The 23093-nt window shown below is 43.9% G+C and overlaps 1 protein-coding gene across 2 annotated transcripts in view; it reads left to right on the forward strand.

Moving 5' to 3' along the window:
* OBSCN (obscurin, cytoskeletal calmodulin and titin-interacting RhoGEF) overlaps positions 1-23093 on the forward strand; it is a 1961032-nt gene that overhangs the window by 367662 nt on the left and 1570277 nt on the right. For both annotated transcript variants that reach the window (XM_069211034.1, XM_069211033.1), the window contains one exon: positions 1133-1399. In XM_069211034.1, the coding sequence (XP_069067135.1) occupies positions 1133-1399 (267 nt within the window). The remainder of the gene's footprint in view (positions 1-1132; positions 1400-23093) is intronic.

Here is a 23093-nt window from a genome sequence, read left to right on the forward strand (position 1 = left end):
GGTTCTACATACACGCTGTGCATTCGGAGAGACATTTTGAGCAGCAACAAGGATGAATGCATTTTAATGGCATTTTTGGCACACTTTACACTACTGTCATTGAGTTTTAACTTTATCCCACATGTAAGTATGGAAAGAGTGTGTTCGTCGTTTTGTGAGTATCCAAAAAGGCTTTACTTTTTGGCTAAGGACAAAATGTGCCAATGTCTTAGCAATTCTCTGACACTCTTCTTTTTACCCCAAGATTTGCACTTACATTCAAAAACACTGTGTTAAATGTGCAAAAGCAGTGAATATGCTGTGCATTTGAAGAATACATTTAGATAGTTATTACGAGTTTGTCCGTAAAACCCGCTGGACAGGCTTGTCCCTGGGCTAGAATTTTCGTAGTATTCGGTATTTTGATTGGGGAATTTCGACATTTTATGCTACATGGGGTACTTCAATTTTTTATGTGTAACATTACCAATACCAAAAATGTAGAGGAATATGTATAATGTGTTCAAAAGTGCATTCGGTAAACACAAATAGAACAGAAGAGCTGTTGTCGTAATTTTAATATGACCATAAATTCCAATTTCTCTCCACACACATTTTCTTATGAACAAACACTATTTATGCACTTTTGGTGCAAGTGATGTCTACGAAACCTTACTACATTTCCAAAGCATCTTCTACTATCTGGTCTCGTTTCACTGTTACACTAGTGACTAATGGTACTACAGGGCCAACAAAAAACAGGTCACTACAGATATCTGAAATCAAACATTCTCCGTTCTTTATCATTTTTATCATCAGACTTACTTAATAAAATAGGGTTTTGGGTGCACCAAAATGTTCTTAAAATGCTTTCATTCTACTGCATTAAAGTAACCCGTCAACATTACTTGCTTAAGTAACCCGTCAACATTATATGCTCGAGTTTTTTTTGTTGAGAAAGAGGTTAGTACGTTGTGATTCCACAGTCTTCAGTAATTTAACATACAGTCTACATTATTAATTCCATTACCGACTCGTTTCAGGATCTTGGTATTTTCTCTAGCATGGCATCTAAAGAAAGCAATAATAAAATATCAGTAAACTTCATAAATCGAATTATATTCTGTAACCTGTTGTGCTTGAATTCTTTCAGAAGTGCCTGTAAATTTTGCAAAGAAATTGGAAGCCATTTGCGCTGAGATAGGGGGGACCATCTCTATTTCCTGTGAACTGGGGCAGGCGAAGGGTGACGTCCTTTGGTGCAGGAACGGAAAGGAACTCAAGCCTAGCAAACGTTGCCAGATCCGCGCTGAGGGTGTCAAACGGATTCTCACAATTTCAGGAGTGAGGGCAGAAGACGAAGGAGAGTATTCCTGTGAGTCCAAGGATGATAAGACCGTCGCCCAGATCACCACAAAAGGTACTAAGACAAATCAAGAGTATTCCCCAGAGTCTTACGGATGATCACGTTGACGTGCATGTCACTCACAGTAAAATTGATGGAGTGATCTTTTAAGTAACTCTTTTGATATCTGGTTTTGGACAAGAAACCATATTAGTTAATGCCAATTTTCTCGTTGTCACCAAATTATAAATCAGGCAGGTGTACATTAATTGGGTTTAGAAATGCCCAATCATCATATGACATCCAAGTACGACATGATAACGAATTGAAATTTAACAAGCCACTCCATACATTCTAAGCACAATGGCAAGCCAGTAAGTGCACTTTGATTGACTATTCAGTTTGTCCTGCTGTTTACAGTGCATAACCCAATTGACTTCACTTATTTTGTATCTGTGTGAGGCAGAAAGCCTCCAATAACAATAAAAGGGTGTAATTACCGAGTTGGGAAGAACGTGGTTTCGCATGTTATCTCTGCTAAAAGTAGGTAGGAAACTATCAAGAAGTCATTCAAGATATGGCTTGAATTAAGAGCCAGAGAAGAAGATGGAGAGTGATAGTGTAACTAATACAATAAAGATATGTAGTGGGAAGTGTAGTAGTAGAAATTAAAAAAAGGTAGATGGGAAGAAACAAAGACAATTGAAAAATGAAGTGTAGATGAGAAGAAGATGAAAATAGAGATTATAGTGAGAGAGAGATAGGGAGTGAGAGAAGGCAATAAAGAGAGGGACTGGGGTACATGTTAACATATGATCTTACCTCGACAGGGTCCTTGGTGCTCTGTCTATGCTTCACGGACAAACATTTTTGTCAGCTTATGCAGCAACTAGGTCAGATGTCTCCACGAAGGATTCAGGGCCATATTTATGATGCCCTAGTGCCACTTTGCGCCACAATAACATAATTAGTTTTTAAGTTAATATGGCCCAATGATGCCGAGATCCCGAGACGTATTTACAGGCTGGCGCAATGCATGCATTGCGCCACTCAGTAACCCTTTGCGCTACATTAAGCTGCGCCAGGCATAATGTAGCGCAAAGGGGTCGTTCCCCCGTTAAGGAAGCCGGAAAAATGGTGTAAGGAAATCTACGAGATTTCCTTGCAACATTTTTTACGGCACTTTTAACACCTGCTCAAAAGCATGCGTTAAAAGAGGGCTTCCATTCTTTAGAATGGGGCCCTATGTACTCTGCAGGAGTAGTGCCAACATTTTGGCTCTATTCCTGCAGAGTACATCAATAGCGGCATGAAAAATGACGCTAGTGCCCCCACCCTGCACCATGGTGCGCCGTATTTCAAATACGACGCACACATGGTGGCGGTAGGGAGGTGCTAAGGGGCGCAGGGAAAGTGGCACTGCACTCGGTGCAGCGCCACCTTCCATAAATCTGCCCCTCAGTGTTCCAATCATTTCTTAAATGCTGGAAGCAAATGTCTTCATTGCATTATCATGACATCTACATTTGATGTTTTGGATGCAACCATGATGCTGTGGCCAACAACTTCTTAACTTACAAACCTGAAGCCCGTTAGTAAGCAGAAGGCAGGAAGTTATTTTGTCGTTGGCCTCAATGGTCATGTCAAAGTATTCCTCATCTTTTTTTTCAGTTAAGTCTCCTGCGAGGGCACAATCTCTAAAAAGGTAATTCCGTCAGAAGCAGAAATGCTGTTCTTCCTCTAAGAAACAATACAGTTCCCAGATTGTATGGAGTAAATGCCATTCCCTGCTACCTGGCTGTTCGTCGCTATTGATCCAGCTCTGGATACTATTTATAAACTCTTGAGCTCGATTAATTTTTTCCTGTATTCTGAGGAGTGAGAAGGTATTTTTTAAGTCATTCTTAAATTTCAATTACAGTGTAACCTGCTGGCCACACATTAAATCTCAGAGACCAGGTTAAAGTTTAAAAGCTTATTGCAGACTCAAAGCGAAACGTACACAAATGAATCTCAAAACCATAGTGTAAGTGTAAACCATCACCAAAGGAGAATCAAAACGACAAACTACTCTAAACTTAACCAACATATAGAAAACTAATATTTCAGTAATAGCAATAAAAAACAGAAGAAAAAGCGTATGATGCTTTGGATTTAAAGATACACCTTCCTGCCTAACCATTTGATCTGAATAGCTAGCTATCCTAACATCTAACTAGAGTTCAGAGAAAAGCATCAGCACAACAGAACTTCAGTAGAAGGTTCTATCCAGAGAGGTGTGTGTGCAGCATAAAGCTGCTAAGTCTTTGGACATAGAGATCTGCCCCCCAGAATGATCCAGTCAGTTCAGAGAGAAAAGGGAATTTGCCCTCCAGTTAACTATACCACTCTTAAATCTCAATTCTGCCAAGGAGTGACATCACAGATTAAATATTTCACTAAACTCTTTCAACTGCCCAATTAGCAACAAATCCTTGAAGCATCTTTTGGTTCACTCCCATGCTCAGGAATTCAGAGGGGTGTTCGATTTCTGACTCTACGTTAATCGTCTTCGACCTTGGTAACATGTCATCTCAGTCCCCCCTATCTTTTCTACACAATAGAATCCTTATTAGTCTCAAACCCATGCCACTGCACCTGCAGCTGAGAGAAACATGAAATAAAACAACTTTCACGTTGAAGATTAAACACAGGAAAATTCGGACCTTCACTCCAGCTAAGCTAACGTTTATATAGATTGTACTTTAATGAATGATTTTAAATACATTTTTCACAGTGAATATAAAATGATTATAGAAATAACATTTGTAAAATACTTTAACATGAATATATTTGCAACTGATAAGTGAATGTGGGTTACATGTAGGAGTATTATCATCTATGCACTTAACTTGTATACATTCCAGTGCAACTCCTGATATGTGGAAATCAGTTTTCACACATTTACATAAGGAAATAACCACTCCCTTATTTCAAGTTCTATGAGACATAATGGCACAGCCAAGTTATGCATTCTCAACCCTCTCGCTGATGATGTTTTAAATAATCATAATCCCACTTCATTCTGGAATGAGACTCTGTAGAACCTCGTCGTTTTGAAAAGCATTAATCTGAACCCCTCCAAATGTTTAATATCATCGTAATATTAACACTGATAGTCTTCCGATTCAATCTCTGCTCTCTTCTTTCTGCCTTACTGAATCCTCATTCTCTGGAAAACCTACTGCCACTATCGAAATAATCAACAATGGCTTTAAAATAAAACCTGCAGTTCCAATTCCCATGTTCCCAAACCATTTGCCTTTGGCAGAAAGTCCATCTACAATGGCTTTTCAATCACCTGCTGCTTCCAATCCCTTCAAGTTTTTTGTCAACCCTAAACTATTCAGAATATACTTTTCCAAATCCTTGCTATTACCCAAGATATAAGTGCAGCATTGCTCAACTTTCAGCATGCAACCAACCCCACCTACTTTTGCAAGTAACATGTCTAAAACAAGCCTGTTTTGCAAAACCACAGATCTGATTGTTACCATCTCAGAATTTACAACCAATAAAACTCCAGCAGTACTAGTGGCTAGTTTATCCACTATAGTAGACAGCCTTCTGATCTTTAAATTATTCAAAATCACTCCCATAGATGGAATTAGAGCACCAAAGATGTCACCCACCACTTGTCCTGCACTCACACCTTGTGTAGGTCTAAAACCTTTAGTCCAAACAGGATCGTTAAGATGTTCTGCATGATAAATCTTGGGAAAAACCCTAAATAACTTGTACCATACCATCCCTTTGGCAATTTAAAATAAGCACGCTCTCCACAAATAAAATAAACTCCAGAAATTACAGCGTCCTCTCCATCCAGATACAACTTGTAATTATCTCAAACTTCAAAGGCATGGTCACATTCACTTTGTTCCACAAATACATTGTCATTATCATTTTCCTTTATGTTTCCACTCTAGAGCTAACACAGCTAGATTTCCCACTAATTAATGTTCAATTTCTTCTCTAGTCAACTTATTTTGACTTTGAAAATGCTTATGTAGTTTTGAACTAGCTTCCAAATCCCTTCTTCTGTCCTCAACTAAGTTTGAAAACTTCTCCACTTCTGACAACATACATGTTAAATTGTGTCTAGGTGCATGAACTGTATCTAAAGTGACAACAGGTTTAAATAATCTTGCAATTATGTTTATTTCCAAGGGAGCTGGGCATCTATTTAAATGATCAATGATAGGGATTTCTGAAAGAACTAAATCATAATTTGAAAAATAATACTGATAATGTCCTGTCCTGTAAAACAACCTCAACAAAAGACTACATGAAATCCCATAAGTCATGGGAATATGGTGTAGTGCTTTCTCATCTACTTTATTAATTTCCTTAGGCTTAATAGTTTTTGAGGAAACAAAAGAAGATAGGGCCAGATGTATCAAGGTTTTTTGCATTTGCAAACAGTGCGAATGCCTGTTTGCGAATGCAAAAAGCCAGTTCAGAATGTATGAAAGACATTCTGAACGCAATTTTAAGGAATCACTAAAATAGCGATTCCTTAAAATTGCGACCCTGTTTAGAGAGTCGCAAATTGCGACTCTCTAAATAAGAAATCACAAATAAGGATTTCTTATTTGCGATTTCTTAGCACATGTATGAAGCCATTCCTAAATGTGATTTGGGCATTTAGGAATCGCTATTTACCACCAGGTTGAACCTGGTGGTAACCATGTGCAAAATTTAAAAATGCATTTTAAATGCATTTTTAAAATGTACATGTAAAGCACACGTGCCCTTTTGGCATGTGTGCACCTTACATGTCCTAAGAAATTATTTTGGGGTGCAGCAGACCCTGGGGTTTTGCATTTCCAAAATTGCGATTTCTGGTTAAGAAATCGCATTTTTGGAAATGCAAAAAAATTGCAAATATGCCCATAGGTGCGAATGTGGCCGGTATCACAATTTTCGATTCGGTAATAGCATTTGCGATTTTTAAGAAATCGCTATTACTGATTCGCAAATGTGATCATTTTGCGAGTCGGAAAAAGCTATTTCTTAAAAATCGCTATTTCGAATTGCAAAAGGCCTCCATGATACATCTGGCCCATAATTCTTTATCTACAGAGAATGTAGGGGAAAATGCTCCTATCAACAGCACTACTAATATTAAAAGAAAGATAAGTTCTTATTTTCTTCAGCAATGGTTGGTGGCATGTGCTTTAGGCAGACTCACTTTCCCTCTTTCCTTCCTTCTAGCCATCGGTCTCCTGCTTCCACTCGCTTAATTCCAGCATTCGTTCCTTGCTCAGGGACTGATTCTGATTTGTTCACCACAGAACAAGATCCAATTGTTTCTGCTTCAGGGTCAGTTGTGGCTTGTTCTAAGCCCCCTTCGTTTTGCTTAAGTGCTGTGCCGACAGCTTGTCTACTCTGCTCCTGTTGTCTTTCTCGCACCACTGGTTCTTCTGGAACAGGGGCTGCCACATGCAGGGGCCACTGAACTCTGCAAGTATGGGAAGCGTGAACCAAGTAGGGGAGACCTCCACACTTTACAACAGTTGTTGTGACCAGGATCACTTGATAAGGCTCATGCCAATGGAGTTCCAGGCACAATTTCCTAACATGTTTCTTCACCAAGACCCAATTGCCGGGACTAAGGTCATGGCACTGTTCCTGTTGCAGACAGGCACTGGCCGCTCTGACCTGATGAGACACGAAACACACTGCATCAGCGAGTCCTTTCCAATAATCTAAGATCATAGCATCAGTAATATTCACAAGTGAATTTGCAGGAATGGTTTTCAGTTAAATCACCCTCCTCGTTAAGATTTTGTGAGGGGACAGTCCAGTCTCTCGATCAGGTACACTCTGAACACTCATCAACCTAAGAAGCAAAGTATCAGACCACTATAGAGATGATGAAGCACACACCTTTGCAAGTCTAGATTTCAGCGTGCCATTCACTTGTTCCACAAGACCTGAAGCCTCAGCTGTATAGCTGCAATGCAGTCTTTGTTCCATTTGTAATGCTGCACACAACAATCTCAAAACCTTATTATTGAAATGAGTACCTCGATCTGACTCCAAAGAAGTTGGGAAGCCTAATCTGGATATGAGTTCTCTTAACAGCAACTTGGCTACTGTAAGACTATTGTTCCTTCTTCTTGGCTAGGCCTCAACCTAAATGGAAAAGATACACACAATTACCAGAACATACCTCAATCCATTGTACTCAGGTATCTCAATGAAATCATGTGTATCCTGTTAAAACGTCCTCCTGGCCTCACTATGTGACTGAATGTAACTGAAGTTATTTTACCTAAGTTGTTCTGCTGACACATAATGCACCTGTGACACAACACTTCAGCCATCAATCAGAATCTAGGATTGAACCAAGCCTGCCTGAACAATCTCACTATGGCATCCCTGTCAATGTAAGCTGGACCATGGAAATGCCTAGCCATAGGAGGTAACAAACTATTTGGCAACACACTGCTCGTCCATCCCCTGAAACCCAAACGTCATCATCTCTCTTGACACAACCTGCTCTGATCCAGCTTTGTTGTTCCTCCTCAGTCACTTCCTCCTGAAGCCTCTTCACCTCATCCCAAGAATCAGCTGTTGTCAACAAAAGGTTAAAGTTAGTCTCATTCATTCCTACATTTGTGAATTCACCATTAAATGTACAAACATTATGAGAAAGGTACTTGGCAACCTCGTTGGCATATCTATTGCCCAAAGTCACATGATGATCTGCAAAACGATGTGCAGGACATTTGACCACTGCAAGATTTTCAGACAATTGTAATGCGTCATGAAGGTTTCTCACACGTTCGTAATTCCAAATCGAAGATCCAGGGGATGTCATTAATCCTCGCTGGGACCACAGTTGTCCGAAGTCATGAACGCCACCAAAGCCGTATTGACTATTGATAAAGATTATCACTTTCAATTGATCAGAGACACAGCATGCCCTAGTAAGAGCAATAAGTTTAACCACTTGGGCAGAAAATATTTCTTCAAGCCAAGAAGCATTTACAACTCCAGAAACAGTACAAACAGCATAGGCTGCTCTCAGACTTCCTCCATTGCTTCTCAAACATGAACCATCGACATAAAGGACATAATCAGAGTCAGGTAATGGTTCATTTCATATGTCTGGCCTCGGTTTGGTACATAGTTCAGTAACATCAAGACAATCATCGTCCCCTTCATAGTCTTCATTTCTTCCCTTACCCAGTATTGGCAACAGAGTAGCAGGATTCAATATCCAACAATGTTTGATTATCACATTTTCTTCTGCCAACATGAACTGCATGTACCTAGTAAGTCGACTTCTTGTTAAGTGTTGGGTTCTTGTTCTAGTCATCAAAAGCTTGAGCGAATGGGGTACATACACAGTTAATGGGTCACCCATAACAATATTTTCACACCTCTCTGTGCTGGTGCTAACCGCTGCTACTGATTTAAGGCAGCCTTGCAACGCAGAAGCAACAGTGTCTAACGTGGCTGAAAAATAAACCACAGGTCTCTTAGCATTTCCATGCATTTGAGCCAGCACTGAGAGGACACATCCCTCCCTCTCACTGCATATATGTGCAAAGGTTTGTGTAAGGAAATGCCTCCTTGGCATGGTTGCCCCCTGACTTTTTGCCTTTGCTGATGCTATGTTTACAATTGAAAATGTGCTGAGGCCTGCTAACCAGGCCCCAGCACCAGTGTTCTTTCCCTAACCTGTACTTTTGTATCCACAATTGGCAGACCCTGGCATCCAGATAAGTCCCTTGTAACTGGTACTTCTAGTACCAAGGGCCCTGATGCCAAGGAAGGTCTCTAAGGGCTGCAGCATGTCTTATGCCACCCTGGAGACCTCTCACTCAGCACAGACACACTGCTTGCCAGCTTGTGTGTGCTAGTGAGGACAAAACGAGTAAGTCGACATGGCACTCCCCTCAGGGTGCCATGCCAGCCTCTCACTGCCTATGCAGTATAGGTAAGACACCCCTCTAGCAGGCCTTACAGCCCTAAGGCAGGGTGCACTATACCATAGGTGAGGGTACCAGTGCATGAGCATGGTACCCCTACAGTGTCTAAACAAAACCTTAGACATTGTAAGTGCAGGGTAGCCATAAGAGTATATGGTCTGGGAGTCTGTCAAACACGAACTCCACAGCACCATAATGGCTACACTGAAAACTGGGAAGTTTGGTATCAAACTTCTCAGCACAATAAATGCACACTGATGCCAGTGTACATTTTATTGTCAAATACACCCCAGAGGGCACCTTAGAGGTGCCCCCTGAAACTTAACCGACTATCTGTGTAGGCTGACTAGTTTTAGCAGCCTGCCACAAACCGAGACATGTTGCTGGCCCCATGGGGAGAGTGCCTTTGTCACTCTGAGGCCAGTAACAAAGCCTGCACTGGGTGGAGATGCTAACACCTCCCCCAGGCAGGAATTGTCACACCTGGCGGTGAGCCTCAAAGGCTCACCTCCTTTGTGCCAACCCAGCAGGACACTCCAGCTAGTGGAGTTGCCCGCCCCCCTCCGGCCAGGCCCCACTTTTGGCGGCAAGGCCGGAGAAAATAATGAGAAAAACAAGGAGGAGTCACTGGCCAGTCAGGACAGCCCCTAAGGTGTCCTGAGCTGAAGTGACTCTAACTTTTAGAAATCCTCCATCTTGCAGATGGAGGATTCCCCCAATAGGGTTAGGATCGTGACCCCCTCCCCTTGGGAGGAGGCACAAAGAGGGTGTACCCACCCTCAGGGCTAGTAGCCATTGGCTACTAACCCCCCAGACCTAAACACGCCCTTAAATTTAGTATTTAAGGGCTACCCTGAACCCTAGAAAATTAGATTCCTGCAACTACAAGAAGAAGGACTGCCTAGCTGAAAACCCCTGCAGCGGAAGACCAGAAGACGACAACTGCCTTGGCTCCAGAAACTCACCGGCCTGTCTCCTGCCTTCCAAAGATCCTGCTCCAGCGACGCCTTCCAAAGGGACCAGCGACCTCGACATCCTCTGAGGACTGCCCCTGCTTCGAAAAGACAAGAAACTCCCGAGGACAGCGGACCTGCTCCAAGAAAAGCTGCAACTTTGTTTCCAGCAGCTTTGAAAGAACCCTGCAAGCTCCCCGCAAGAAGCGTGAGACTTGCAACACTGCACCCGGCGACCCCGACTCGGCTGGTGGAGATCCAACACCTCAGGAGGGACCCCAGGACTACTCTGATACTGTGAGTACCAAAACCTGTCCCCCCTGAGCCCCCACAGCGCCGCCTGCAGAGGGAATCCCGAGGCTTCCCCTGACCGCGATTCTTTGAACCCAAAGTCCCGACACCTGGGAGAGACCCTGCACCCGCAGCCCCCAGGACCTGAAGGACCGGACTTTCACTGGAGAAGTGACCCCCAGGAGTCCCTCTCCCTTGCCCAAGTGGAGGTTTCCCCGAGGAACCCCCCCCTTGCCTGCCTGCAGCGCTGAAGAGATCCCGAGATCTCTCATAGACTAACATTGCGAACCCGACGCTTGTTTCTACACTGCACCCGGCCGCCCCCGCGCCGCTGAGGGTGAAATTTCTGTGTGGGCCTGTGTCCCCCCCGGTGCCCTACAAAACCCCCCTCGTCTGCCCTCCGAAGACGCGGGTACTTACCTGCAAGCAGACCGGAACCGGGGCACCCCCTTCTCTCCATTCTAGCCTATGTGTTTTGGGCACCACTTTGAACTCTGCACCGGACCGGCCCTGAGCTGCTGGTGTGGTGACTTTGGGGTTGCTCTGAACCCCCAACGGTGGGCTACCTTGGACCAAGAACTAAGCCCTGTAAGTGTCTTACTTACCTGGTTAATCTAACAAATACTTACCTCCCCTAGGAACTGTGAAAATTGCACTGTGTCCACTTTTAAAACAGCTATTTGTGAATAACTTGAAAAGTATACATGCAATTTTGATGATTTGAAGTTCCTAAAGTACTTACCTGCAATACCTTTCGAATGAGATATTACATGTAGAATTTGAACCTGTGGTTCTTAAAATAAACTAAGAAAAGATATTTTTCTATAACAAAACCTATTGGCTGGATTTGTCTCTGAGTGTGTGTACCTCATTTATTGTCTATGTGTATGTACAACAAATGCTTAACACTACTCCTTGGATAAGCCTACTGCTCGACCACACTACCACAAAATAGAGCATTAGTATTATCTATTTTTACCACTATTTTACCTCTAAGGGGAACCCTTGGACTCTGTGCATGCTATTCCTTACTTTGAAATAGCACATACAGAGCCAACTTCCTACAGTTTGTTACAATCGGGCATCCCTAGAGCCAGGGCACAAAAGAGACACTCTCTTAGCTCCAGAAACGTGACAAGACAATCCTTATCCCATGGTACCAGATTAGAATAATTATTGTGTGTCAGCCTCTGTGGAGCCTGAGCCACCAGGGAAAACCTGCCTATCCACTGTCTACAGTTGCCCACTATTCCCGAAAAACATCCTGACCTCTCTGTATGGTTGTCAGACTCATTTTCAGTGTTATGTGACATTTTTCTCACTCCTTTTTCAATGTGATGTCCAAGGTATTGGACCTCTTTTTGACAATATTGTAACTTTCCTCGTGATACTTTATGTCCATTCTCAGCCAAATGGTTCAGTAACGCAATGGTGCCCTGCTTGCAAGCTTCTTGTGTATTCAACACCACCATTAGGTCATCAGTGTATTGGATCCTGACTGAATTGCAAGGCATACCCAGAGATTCCAGATTTTCTTTAGAATCTGTTTGAAAATAGCTAGAAACTCAGTATACTGTTGTGGAACTCAGCACCATGCCAAAACCCTATTTTCGAGCCAAAATACATGGAGGAATAGGCTATCCTCATGCAACGGTATCAAAAACAAGATTTGACACAAAGCAATGACAGTGAACCACTCAGCCTTACATGGAATCTGAAACAATATTACAGCTGGATTCGGTACCACAGGGCAACAAGGAACTACAATGTTATTTATTTTCCTAAGGTCCTGTACAATTCCGTATTAGCCACTCGATTTCTGAAGACCCATAATGGGAGAGTTGTAAAGACTCTGCATTATTTCCTTCAGAATTCCCTGCTGTTTCATGGATTTGATCACAGGAGTTATTCCAGAAATCGTTTCAGGGGGTCAAATTGTACTGTGGAAATCTCGGGACGTCAACACTAGGTTTAACAGTAAGTCAGACAGGTTCTTCACCATTTATCAGTCTGATATCTTTTGCTGAAAAATCCCACACTTCATGTTTGATAGTTTCTCTCAAATCTTGAGGCAAATCGGCAACTGTTAGCAAAGTCAATACCATGCAATATTATTCATTTTTCATTAAGTTAAAGACATCTTCATCTTAGTTATGTATTTCTTGTTTTGCTGGGGTACAAAGGAACACAATTCAATTTTGTCAGTAAATCTCTTCCCAAGAAGTTCACCGGACTGCAATCACATATTGTGAACTTGTGTTTATCCTCAAAGGATTCTATCTTTACTATGACTGGGGTGGTTTCTTGAGCTGTTGTTTGTCTATTCTCTACACCAACAACTTGGACTGTGCTTCACAAGAGGGGTAAGTAGGGAACCTCTACTGTCCTAAGAATAGAGCAGGCAGCACCATTGTCAACCATAAATGAGACACATAAACCATCCACTGTGCTATATATGAATGGTCCGCTATAGTCGACCTCTAAAGATGCGCTAAGGACGCAGACTTCCTCCTCCCTCAGGCACCATCATGCTGACATATTGGAGCTACTTCTTTCACCGGTGTCAAACAAAGAGAACTGTTGGAATGGATTATAATCCTGCATCACACGCACATTCATTCTTCACCCTTGATTCATATTCTGACACGACCTGACAACATTCTGCTGTGCCTTTGGAGGTTAGGGAACTTGCGTCATCGGGGCCTAGGGCACAATCAAATTTTGACTCCTGGGTCTTTGGGCACTCTGCATCTGATTAGGATTGTTATTCTGAGAAGGCACAAATCCTGAATTTTGGACCTGATTAGCTGGATTCAAACTATATTTCCGCTTCCAGTGTCCCAGCTTATTGCAAATATACAACAAGTTGACCTTTTTAGACTATTTACATCCATTCCCGTACTGGGGTCTATAGGAACTTGTCAACTTCTTCCCTGCATCGGATTTGGTGTTTGCTGATATACACTTTGCATTGTTCCTACATTTTTTACAGCTGTGGGCATCTGCTAGTTCTCAGGGCTGCTTTCATCTGGGCAAGCATCAGCTTTTCCTAAAGCTTTTTCTTCTTCATCTCTGTCTCTTTGTGGCAGTACTTGATGCACTGCAAAATGTCATCAATTGACTTGTTCTGCTAACAATTCAAATGTTGCTAAATCATCATTCTGATTCCTACTCTCAATCCTGTCACAAAATGTCCCATGTCCTTGGCCTCTAATGTCTTCATACTACTGTACTGTTTAAATGCCTGTTAAAACCTTTTATAGTAAGCATGGATCGATTCCTTTGACTCTCAAGTCGTTCTGTCAATTTTGACCCAATCAACATCTTGAGGAGGACTTTCCCCTTTCAGAAATGTCATGAGCTCCTGATACTTTTTCATTACCAACGGCGAAGGACCCTTAGTCATGGCATTTCTAGTTGGTTCCATCAGAGACCATCGAAGATCCTTTTTACACTGAGTCCATCAACAACATATTTAAATCAACCCACAGTACCTGTGAAATGTTCACAAACCTTTCATACGGTTCATACCATTCCACTGGCTTTGCTCATAATTCAGTAAATGAAGCAAGATCACTTATGCTCCACGGCACATGAACATAACCACCACCAGGCACTTCTCTCAAAGGGAAGGTGGTAACACCTCCCTCTGCTCCAATCAGAGGTGCTTCACCTGAAGGTTTCTTTACCTCCTTCTTTTTCCCAATTTAGGTTCCCACTTATCTAATTCATTCCATTTCCTAATATTCTGAATTAGTTCTTTGATCTGAGTTTTCAATCCTAGATTTCTCATATCAGCAACATCTTTTTCACAAAAGCATTCGAAAGCTCTTTTGCAGAGCTTTCGTTTCATTTGTCTACCTCTTATTTTTGAGCAAATTCTGCCAATTTATCGGGAAATTGGCCTGCTCACTTAGTAATGTCTCTACACATAAATGCAAGCTCATCTTCTTAATAAGTCTCCAGCTGTTCTAGGCCAAGACTTCCAATATTCATTGCGTCCAATTCTGTTGTCAACCTTGCCACAAAGTTTTGTCTTTCTGTGTTGATGTAATTGTTCCCTGACTCAATTCTGTACTCCTACTCTCTCTAGATGGAGTACCTCCATTAAAGAATTGTACTAATTCATCTATCTCCTTCGCACTAATAGACCGAGTCATAGACTGAGTCACCACAGGAATCTTATGTGTGTAGTCATTTCCTTGACACCACTTCCCAAATTCAAAAGCGGTTCCCATACAGGAGTAGTACAGGAGGGTATCTTCTGATAAGTACTTACTGAGGTGCATCCTCACATATTCAGAGTTGTACCTGCACTTGATTCACATAGAGTGCTAGTATGTGTTGGAATGAAAGGAACAAACTCCCTAGCATCTGGACTATTTGGAATTCCACTCCGTCTCTCAAGGTTATTGGGTACAGCCAGATTGTAAGTATTTTTGCCAGAATCTTCAGATTTGTACATAGGAACTACCAGGGCAATTGTTACTGGGCCTGTAAGAGCATCAACAATACTCACAGTATGGTCAACTGGGATACACTCATTTCAACTCTCACCTCTTAACTCAGAGGGTAAACTATTTGGAATGGCTCTCGTAGGACTAGGGGTCATCTTATTTGGAGCAGCCGCAAAAATACTCTGACCAATACCACCAGTGTCCTGATTTCTGCTTCCATCTCTAGTTTCATTATATGTAGGTGGATGTTCAGTAAGTAACACATTTCCTAATTGTAGGAAAGTATCACCTTTCTGACATAGTTACCCCAGCTTTTTGTTTGTGTCAGTATGTTTAGACTGTAGTACACTGGGATCCTGCTAACCAGGACCCCAGGGTCAGTGTTCTCTCCCCTAAATTTAGTTGGTAAGTAACTTTTAAATCTCACAATTTTCATACTGGAGCACCCTTGTAAGTCCCTAGTATATGGTACTTTGGTACCTAGGGCATTGGTACACCGGGGCCCCCCATGGGCTGCAGCATGCATTGTGCCACCCATGGGGGTGCATGCAAACTGTGACTACAGGTCTGCTATTGCAGCCTGTGTGAAATGGTGCATGCACCTTTCAACACAGATATAAGGTTTACCTTATATTGCACTCACTGCACTCTGACCCTCGGAGTCACCCTTCAGGTAGGCTCTTTAGCCCAAGGGCAGGGCGCATGGTTCTGAGTATGAGGGCACCCCTGCATGAGCAGAGGTCCCCCTACAAACACCAGAATCAATTTTCTGGGCTTTGTAAGTGCAGTGAAGCCATCTTAAGGTAAGTAATGGACACAGGTCAACACAAGATGTCCAGCTTCAGAATGGCTTCACCGAACTTAGTCATGTTTGGTATAATACATGTTGGAATCATGCAACTACACCTATTGCTGTGCTAGTTGCATGATAACCTGTCCTCTGGGGGTTCCCTAGGGGAGCCCCCATGTCAGTCTGTACAGCCTTGCAGGGTCTCCCTGCCTGCCCATGCTGCACCCGACCCCAGACACAGTACTGCCCCTCTGCTGCTGAGCCTAACTCGAGTAAGGTAGGTTAGAACAAAGGAGTTCCTGTAGGGGTGAAGTGTTATCACCTCTCTTTTAGAAATGGGAAGGGGTGGGGGCTCCTCTGAATGCCACCAGACTGCTTTTGAAGGGCAAATTTGGTGCCCTCCTTGCATAAACTGGTTTACTCCAGAGCAGAACCCCACGGCTTGCACTCTGGTGTGAAACCACACAAAGGACAGGGAGTGACCACTCCCTGTCCAGCTTCTCCCCAAGGTAGGTGCCCAGAGCTCTGCCAGGTGGCCATTTTATTCTGCCATCTTGAAAATAAGATGAGTAGAGACCACTGGGATCATCTGACTCTTTAGTCCAGCTGGACGGCATCGCTGACCCCTCTGATAGGTGGGTCACTGCAGTAAGTGTCTAACACCCTTCCTGAGCTACTTAAGGGCTCCCCTGAGGATGGGGCCCTAGATTTGTCTGTGGATTCATTTCTGGAACCATCGGAAGACTCTTCTGCAAGACACTTCTGCAAACTGGACACTGGAACCGCTGCTGGACCTCGCCGGGACCCAAGACAGGACTGCACCTAGTAGGAGGGCTCTTACTGCAACTTTGTCCCCGTGCATTGCAAGGACTCTGCGACCTCCATGGCAGTGCATCCTCCGGAGTCACAAGAACGCTGCCTGCACTTAGGAAAGCAAGAAGGAATCCTTATTGGAGTGAAGGAGTCACTCACTGCATCCGCAGGCACCTCAACGTTGATGACTGGTTTGTGGATCCTGCTCTCCCACGGGCTCTCCAAGGCTCTACAACACAGGTGGGGGTTCTGTGGCCCTCCAGAGGTCTGATCTATCTTCTTTGCAACTGAGAAGTCTGAGGCCCTTGATGAAGATGCTGGTCTTCAGTCCAAAGATCTCCTATCTCCAAGAAGGCCTGGCCTCTATCGCTGCCCAGCTCCAAGAACGGCATCCTCTCTGCAACTCCTGTGACATGGGCATCTCTATTTGCTGTGCTGCTGAGGCTACCCAATCAATCAATCAATCAATCAGGAATTTGTAAAGCGCACTACTCACCCGTGAGGGTCTCAAGGGGTGGGAGGTTCTGCTACTGCTCGAACAGCCAGGTCTTGAGAAGTTTCCTGAAGGTGAGGAGGTCTTTGGTCTGGCACAGGTGGGTGGGAAGAGTGTTCCACGTTTTGGCGGCGCGGTGCAAGAATGATCTACGGGCGGTTGTAATTCTGCAGACGCGTGGTAAGGTTGCGAGGGCGAGGTGGCGGAGCAGAGATGCCGGGTTGGGGTGTAGAAGGAGAGTTATCTGTTGATGTATTCTTGTCCAGTGTTGTGCAGTACTTTGTGAGCGTGGGTGAGAAGTTTGAAGGTGATTCTCTTGTTGACTGGGAGCCAGTGCAGGTTTTTCAGTTGGTCTGTGATGTGGTAGTGGCGGGGGATGTCCAGGATGAGGCGTGCAGAGGTGTTCTGGATGCGTTGCAGCCTCTACTAGAGTTTGGCCGTGGTTCCTGCATAGAGGTCATTGCTGTAGTCCAGCTTGCTGCTTACGAAGGCTTGGGTGACTGTTCTTCTGGTTTCAGTGGGTATCCATTTGTAGATCTTTCAGAGCATGCGGAGGGTGTTGAAGCAGGAGGAGGAGATGGCTTTGACTTGCTGGGTCATGGATAGTGAGGTGTCCAAGAGAATCCTAGGTTGCGTGCGTAGTCGGTGGGAGTGGGAGTGGTTCAGAGAGTGGCAGGCCACCAGTAGTCATGCCATGCGGAGGGGGTGGAGCCGAAGATGAGGACTTCCGTCTTGTCGGATTTGAGTTTGAGGCAGATGCTCTTCATCCATTCGGCGATGGCCTTCATTCCTTCATGGAGGTAGAGGTAGGTCTTGGCAGAGTCTGTGGTGAGGGAGAGGATCAGCTGGGTGTCATTGGCGTATGAGATGATGTTCAGGTTGTGGGATCTGCCGATGTTAGCGAGCGGGCCATGTAGACGTTGAAGAGGGTCGTGCTGAGGGACGAACCCTGGGGCATGCCGCAGATGATTTCAGTGGCCTCCGAGCGGAACTGGGGTAGGAAGACTCTCTGGGTTCTGCCAGTGAGAAAGGAGGTGACCCAGTCCAGGTCTCTGTTGTAGATTCCAGCATTGCTGAGGCGTGAGCGTAGGGTGTGGTGGCAGACATGGTTGAACGAGGCTGAGAGGTCCAGGAGGATGAAGGCTGCAGTTTCGCCGCTGTCCAGTATGGTTCTGATGTCGCTGGTGGCAGCGAGGAGGGTGGTTTTGGTGCTGTGGTTGCTGCAGAATCCAGATTGGGAAGTGCCCAGGTTGCGGTTTTCCTCAAGGAAGCGGGTTAGTTGTCTATTGACAGCCTTCTCGATTACTTTTGCCAGGAAGGGGAGCAAGGAGATGGGTGGAAAGTTCTTGAGGTCCTTTGGGTCCGCCTTGGGTTTTTTGAGGAGGGCGTTGATCTCGGCATGTTTCCAGCTCTCCGGGAAGTTGGCAGACTCGAAAGAGCTGTTGATGATCTTCCGTAGTTGGGGTGCGATGACGGAGCTTGCTTTGTTGAGGATGTGGTGAGGGCAGGGGTCAGATGGAGAGCTGGAGTGGATGGTGTTCATGATTGTGATGGTGTTGTTGTCATTGACAGGGGTCCAGGAGAGCAGGAGGTTGGTCGGAGGTGAATCTGTGGTGTTGGTGGTTGCCTGGGGGGGTCTGGGTGCTGAAGCTGTTGTGGATGTCTGCAACACTTGCACCCTGTGACTACCTGTGTCTGCTGCCAGAGGGTCCTACTGGGGGCTTCAATGATTCCTTCTGGCCCTTCTACTTGCTGAGGGCTGGCCCTGACTTACGTGCAAAGGTTGAGTCTCCGGGATCTTGCTGGTCCCCAAAATCCTTCAACACTCTGTGCAATGCTTTCTTGCATTTGCCAAGGCTTGATGGTGGTTCTGCTGACCACTGACCCCTCTGCAACTCGACAGCTGGTGTGAGACAGCTTGTGGATGACTCCTTGACTCCTCCTGCATTGTCCGGACACCACTGCTGCCCTTCTTCGACTACTGTCCAACAGGAAAGCATCTCTGACAAGGGTGGGCATTGCCCCCTGCACTGCCTGGGCAACCCTGGGTGGTCTAGACTCGGTCCCCTCTTTCCTTAGATCCTCTTCTTCCAGAATCTACACCTGGGTTCCACTGACCTGGTCCACGAGTCACAACAGCAGCTGGGCAACCAAGGTCCCCATGAACGTCCACAGGAGGTTCTGACACAACTTCACCCCATGCACTTGGGCTTCCTGATGTAGGTAGTCCTTTTCTCCATGCATCCCTCCCTTGTCCCAGTGGGTTTGCTCCGGGTCCTCTGGGAAGGTTCCTAGAACATGAAAACTCCAACCGTGACTTCCCAACGTTCTTCGATGAACAATCAGGATAGGATTACAACTCTGGACACGGGCACCTAGCTACTTATCTTTGGTGTTTTAGTGCTTCCCCAGTCCTTAGGGTCTGTGTGTGATAGTTTAGGTTGGTAGAGATTTTGCATTTCATGTTTTTAGTATGATGTTTGCCCCCCCCCCCCCCAATAGGGGCCCATGTTATTTTATACTTTTACTTACCAGTTTTCTGAGTATATTTATGTATGTTCCTATCTCCAGTTAGGAGATATACCAAAGTTAGTTTAGTGTTTGTGTTATAATAAATAATCCATTATTGTTTTCTAACACTGGTGTAGTTCTTTCTTATGTGTATATATATCACTGACTGACCTGTGTGGTATCTGCAACTGCTTTACACCCTCCTTGATAAGCCTTAGCTGCGCTCCACAGCTACTCTCTGAGAGCTTTGGTTATCTGGAACCTCTTACACTGTCACTAAGGGTTGCCTGGACTCAGTACTGGATACCTCACCTATAGTTGTACACCATATACTGAGCCAGCCTCCTACTCTACTTGTCTTTCTTTCTCAGTCTCGCACAACCACATCAGTGGTCAATGTTGGATACAACCTAACACCTTCTATGATAGCTATTCTCCATCTCTTCTCTTCTGCATCCCACCTAGCATCTGCATAAGTACATGTAGCTTTCTTTGCTCTATGGTATTTCTCCTTTTCTCTGAGCGGTGCATTCCCAATCATTAAGTGCCTCATATTGTGCAGGTCTGGGGGGCGACTTTATTTCATACAGTACCCTCCTCAAATTCTCAATAATCCATAAATTAAGTGTGCCATATTGTGGAAATCTAAAGAAACTTTTTTTTCTGTGATCTTGTTGCATTAACCAAGCCAAACACATGTATGAAGCCCTATGTTAATTGCCATATAATGACTTGGGGGGTCTCTTCAGGAGGCACCACTTCTCCTTCCCTATTGAGGATACGCACATCACTCTTAACGAAATCTCACATCATTTTAAAACATTTCATTTTTCAACAATTACCACAAAACTTCAGTTCAATTCAGAACAATGTTTCCTTATTCTGAAGCAAACACCAATCGCAGCATAGCTGTCTATGATGTTGTCAACCAATAGCAGTGTGGCTCCACACCAGCTGACCTATACCAGTGTGGCACACTGTGACATAAACCTCTCTCTTCCCAGCAGTTCCGCTCCTTTACAATCTGCACACATACTTGCTCCTCAGTGTCACACACAGGTATAAGACACAATACAATAACCTTTGTCTGCACCCTTAAAGAATGAATAGTTTCAAACACACAAGAATGCTTCTAAACACTTCAAATGAAACCTAGACCCGCGGGGTAATATCCATGTTAGTACAGCTATCCACTATACTAACAGACTTGCAGTCATGCAACATAAATCCCTAGCTAAATTGTGCCGTAGATAACTTCTCACTATGAGCACAACCACTCAGCAGACAATTTAATATGGTGCCTTGCACACCTTTTAATATTGTCGCAGGATTTTAGGTCACGTCGGACCCGATAACCACTTCAACTTTTTTATAAATCTCCATACTCACATGACATATAGAACATCTCGGCAAAACACCATTCAATTCTTAAAAACACCGCAAGCTAAACCCAAACTGCTGCATCACAACCGCAAAAATACTCACTCTCCTGCTGTCAGTACAACTCTCCTCCAAGTCGCTGCAACGCTGATGATCCACCAACCCTGGATACGCGCATTAAGGATTGGACTCTGGGGCTAACTTCTCTAAAGTATGCCTCTAGTGCTTCTCACTTCAGGGAGCGAACCATTGTCGTCGCTACCATCTGATCCGGCTCTGGATACTATTTCTAAACTCTTGAGCTCAATTAATCTTTTCCTGTGCTCTGAGGGGTGAGAAGATACTTTTCAAGTTGTTCCCAAATTTCAATTGCAGTGTAACCTGCCGGCCATACATTCAATCTCAGAGACCAGATTAAAGTTTAAGTTTATTGCAGACTCAAAGCCAAACTTACACAAATGAGTCTCAAAAACCATAGCGTAATTGTAAAGCTACATCACCAAAGAAGAATCAAAATGACACACTACTCTACACTTAACCAACATATAGAAAACTTGTATTTCAATAACAGCAATACAAAAGAGAAGGAAAGGAGTATGATGCTTTGGATTTAAAGATAAATCTTCCTGCCTAACCATTTGGTCTGAACAGCTAATTATCCTAAAATCTACTTAGAGTTCAGAGCAAAGCGTCAGCACAACAGAACTTCAGTAAAAGGCTCTGTCCAGAGAGGAGTGTGCAGCATAAAGCTGCTAACTCTTTGGAAATAGAGGTCTGTACCTCAGAAGGGTCCATTCTGTTCAAAGGGAATATGGAATCTGCCCTTCAGCTAACTGCACCACTCCTAAATCTCAATTCTTCCAAGGAGTGACATAACAAATGGAATTTTCCAATAAACAACAATTCTATCAGCTGCCTTATTGGCAACTAATTCTTTAAGCATCCTTTGGTTCTCTCCTGAGCTCAGGAATTCAGAGGGGTGTTTGATTGCCGTCTCCATGTTAGTCCTCTTCAACCTTGGTAACACGTTATCACAGCCCCCTTTATCTTTTGTACACAATAAAATCCTTCTGAGAGAAACATGAAATAAAACAATTTTCACATTGAAGAGTAAACACAGGAAAATTTGGGCCTTCACTCCAGCCAAGCAAACGTTTATGAAAATTGTACTTTAGTTAAAATATTTTAAACACATTTCTGTAAGTGAATAGAAAATGATTATGGAAATAACATTTTGTAAAATACTTTATAATGAATATATTTGCAAGCGATGAATAAATGTGGGTTACGTGTAGGATAATAATTATCTGTGCACTTTACTTGTATGCATTCGAGTGCACCACATTACGGGGAAATCCACTCCCTTATTCAATGTTCTATGAGACATAATGGCACAGCCAAGTTATGCTCTCTCACCATCAAAACTGATTCTGAAATTGCACCAGGTCCAGCTGGAAATTCCGACTGCTTCTTTTGAATCCATGCAAATTAAGGGCCTCATTTACAAGCCTTTGTACCACTGTTGCATTACTTTTGTTTTTGAGGCAGCGGTGGCGCTAACAGTGCTCTACGCTGCTCCAGATGCCAATGCGTCAGTTTGTAAACCTTTGCATCACATCATACCTGCACCAGGTATAATGTTTGCAGAGTAGTCATTCCCATAGGAAAAGCCACGCAGAACTGACACAGTGAAACTTACAACATTTCACTCCATCATTCTGTGACTTCACTGTGTTAGAATTTTACCACCTGCTCAGAGCAGGTGTAAAATTGATGCAGGGCTTTTCTCAAGGAGGACCTCCTCACATCCCTGGAGTAACATAATTTTTTTGACGCTAGTCCAGCAATGCGTTATAGTGCCAACAGAAGCATCCGAATTTCTGAAGCATCTCTGAACCGTGCGTCATGGAGCTCTATATTATGAATAGAGCATGACAACTGTGTCGTTAGGGGATCGTAGGGCAGCGCAGTAAATCTGGGGTATTGGGGCAGATGCGTCAGATTCTTGGAAATGAGGCCATAAGGGTGCAAAGAAATGCTCCTTTTTGCATGATCACCACCAATGTGTTGGACAGATCCTGCTGGTTTTTCAACTCTGA

Source organism: Pleurodeles waltl, chromosome 10 (genome assembly GCF_031143425.1).
Source record: "Pleurodeles waltl isolate 20211129_DDA chromosome 10, aPleWal1.hap1.20221129, whole genome shotgun sequence".
Classification (NCBI taxonomy): domain Eukaryota; kingdom Metazoa; phylum Chordata; class Amphibia; order Caudata; family Salamandridae; genus Pleurodeles; species Pleurodeles waltl.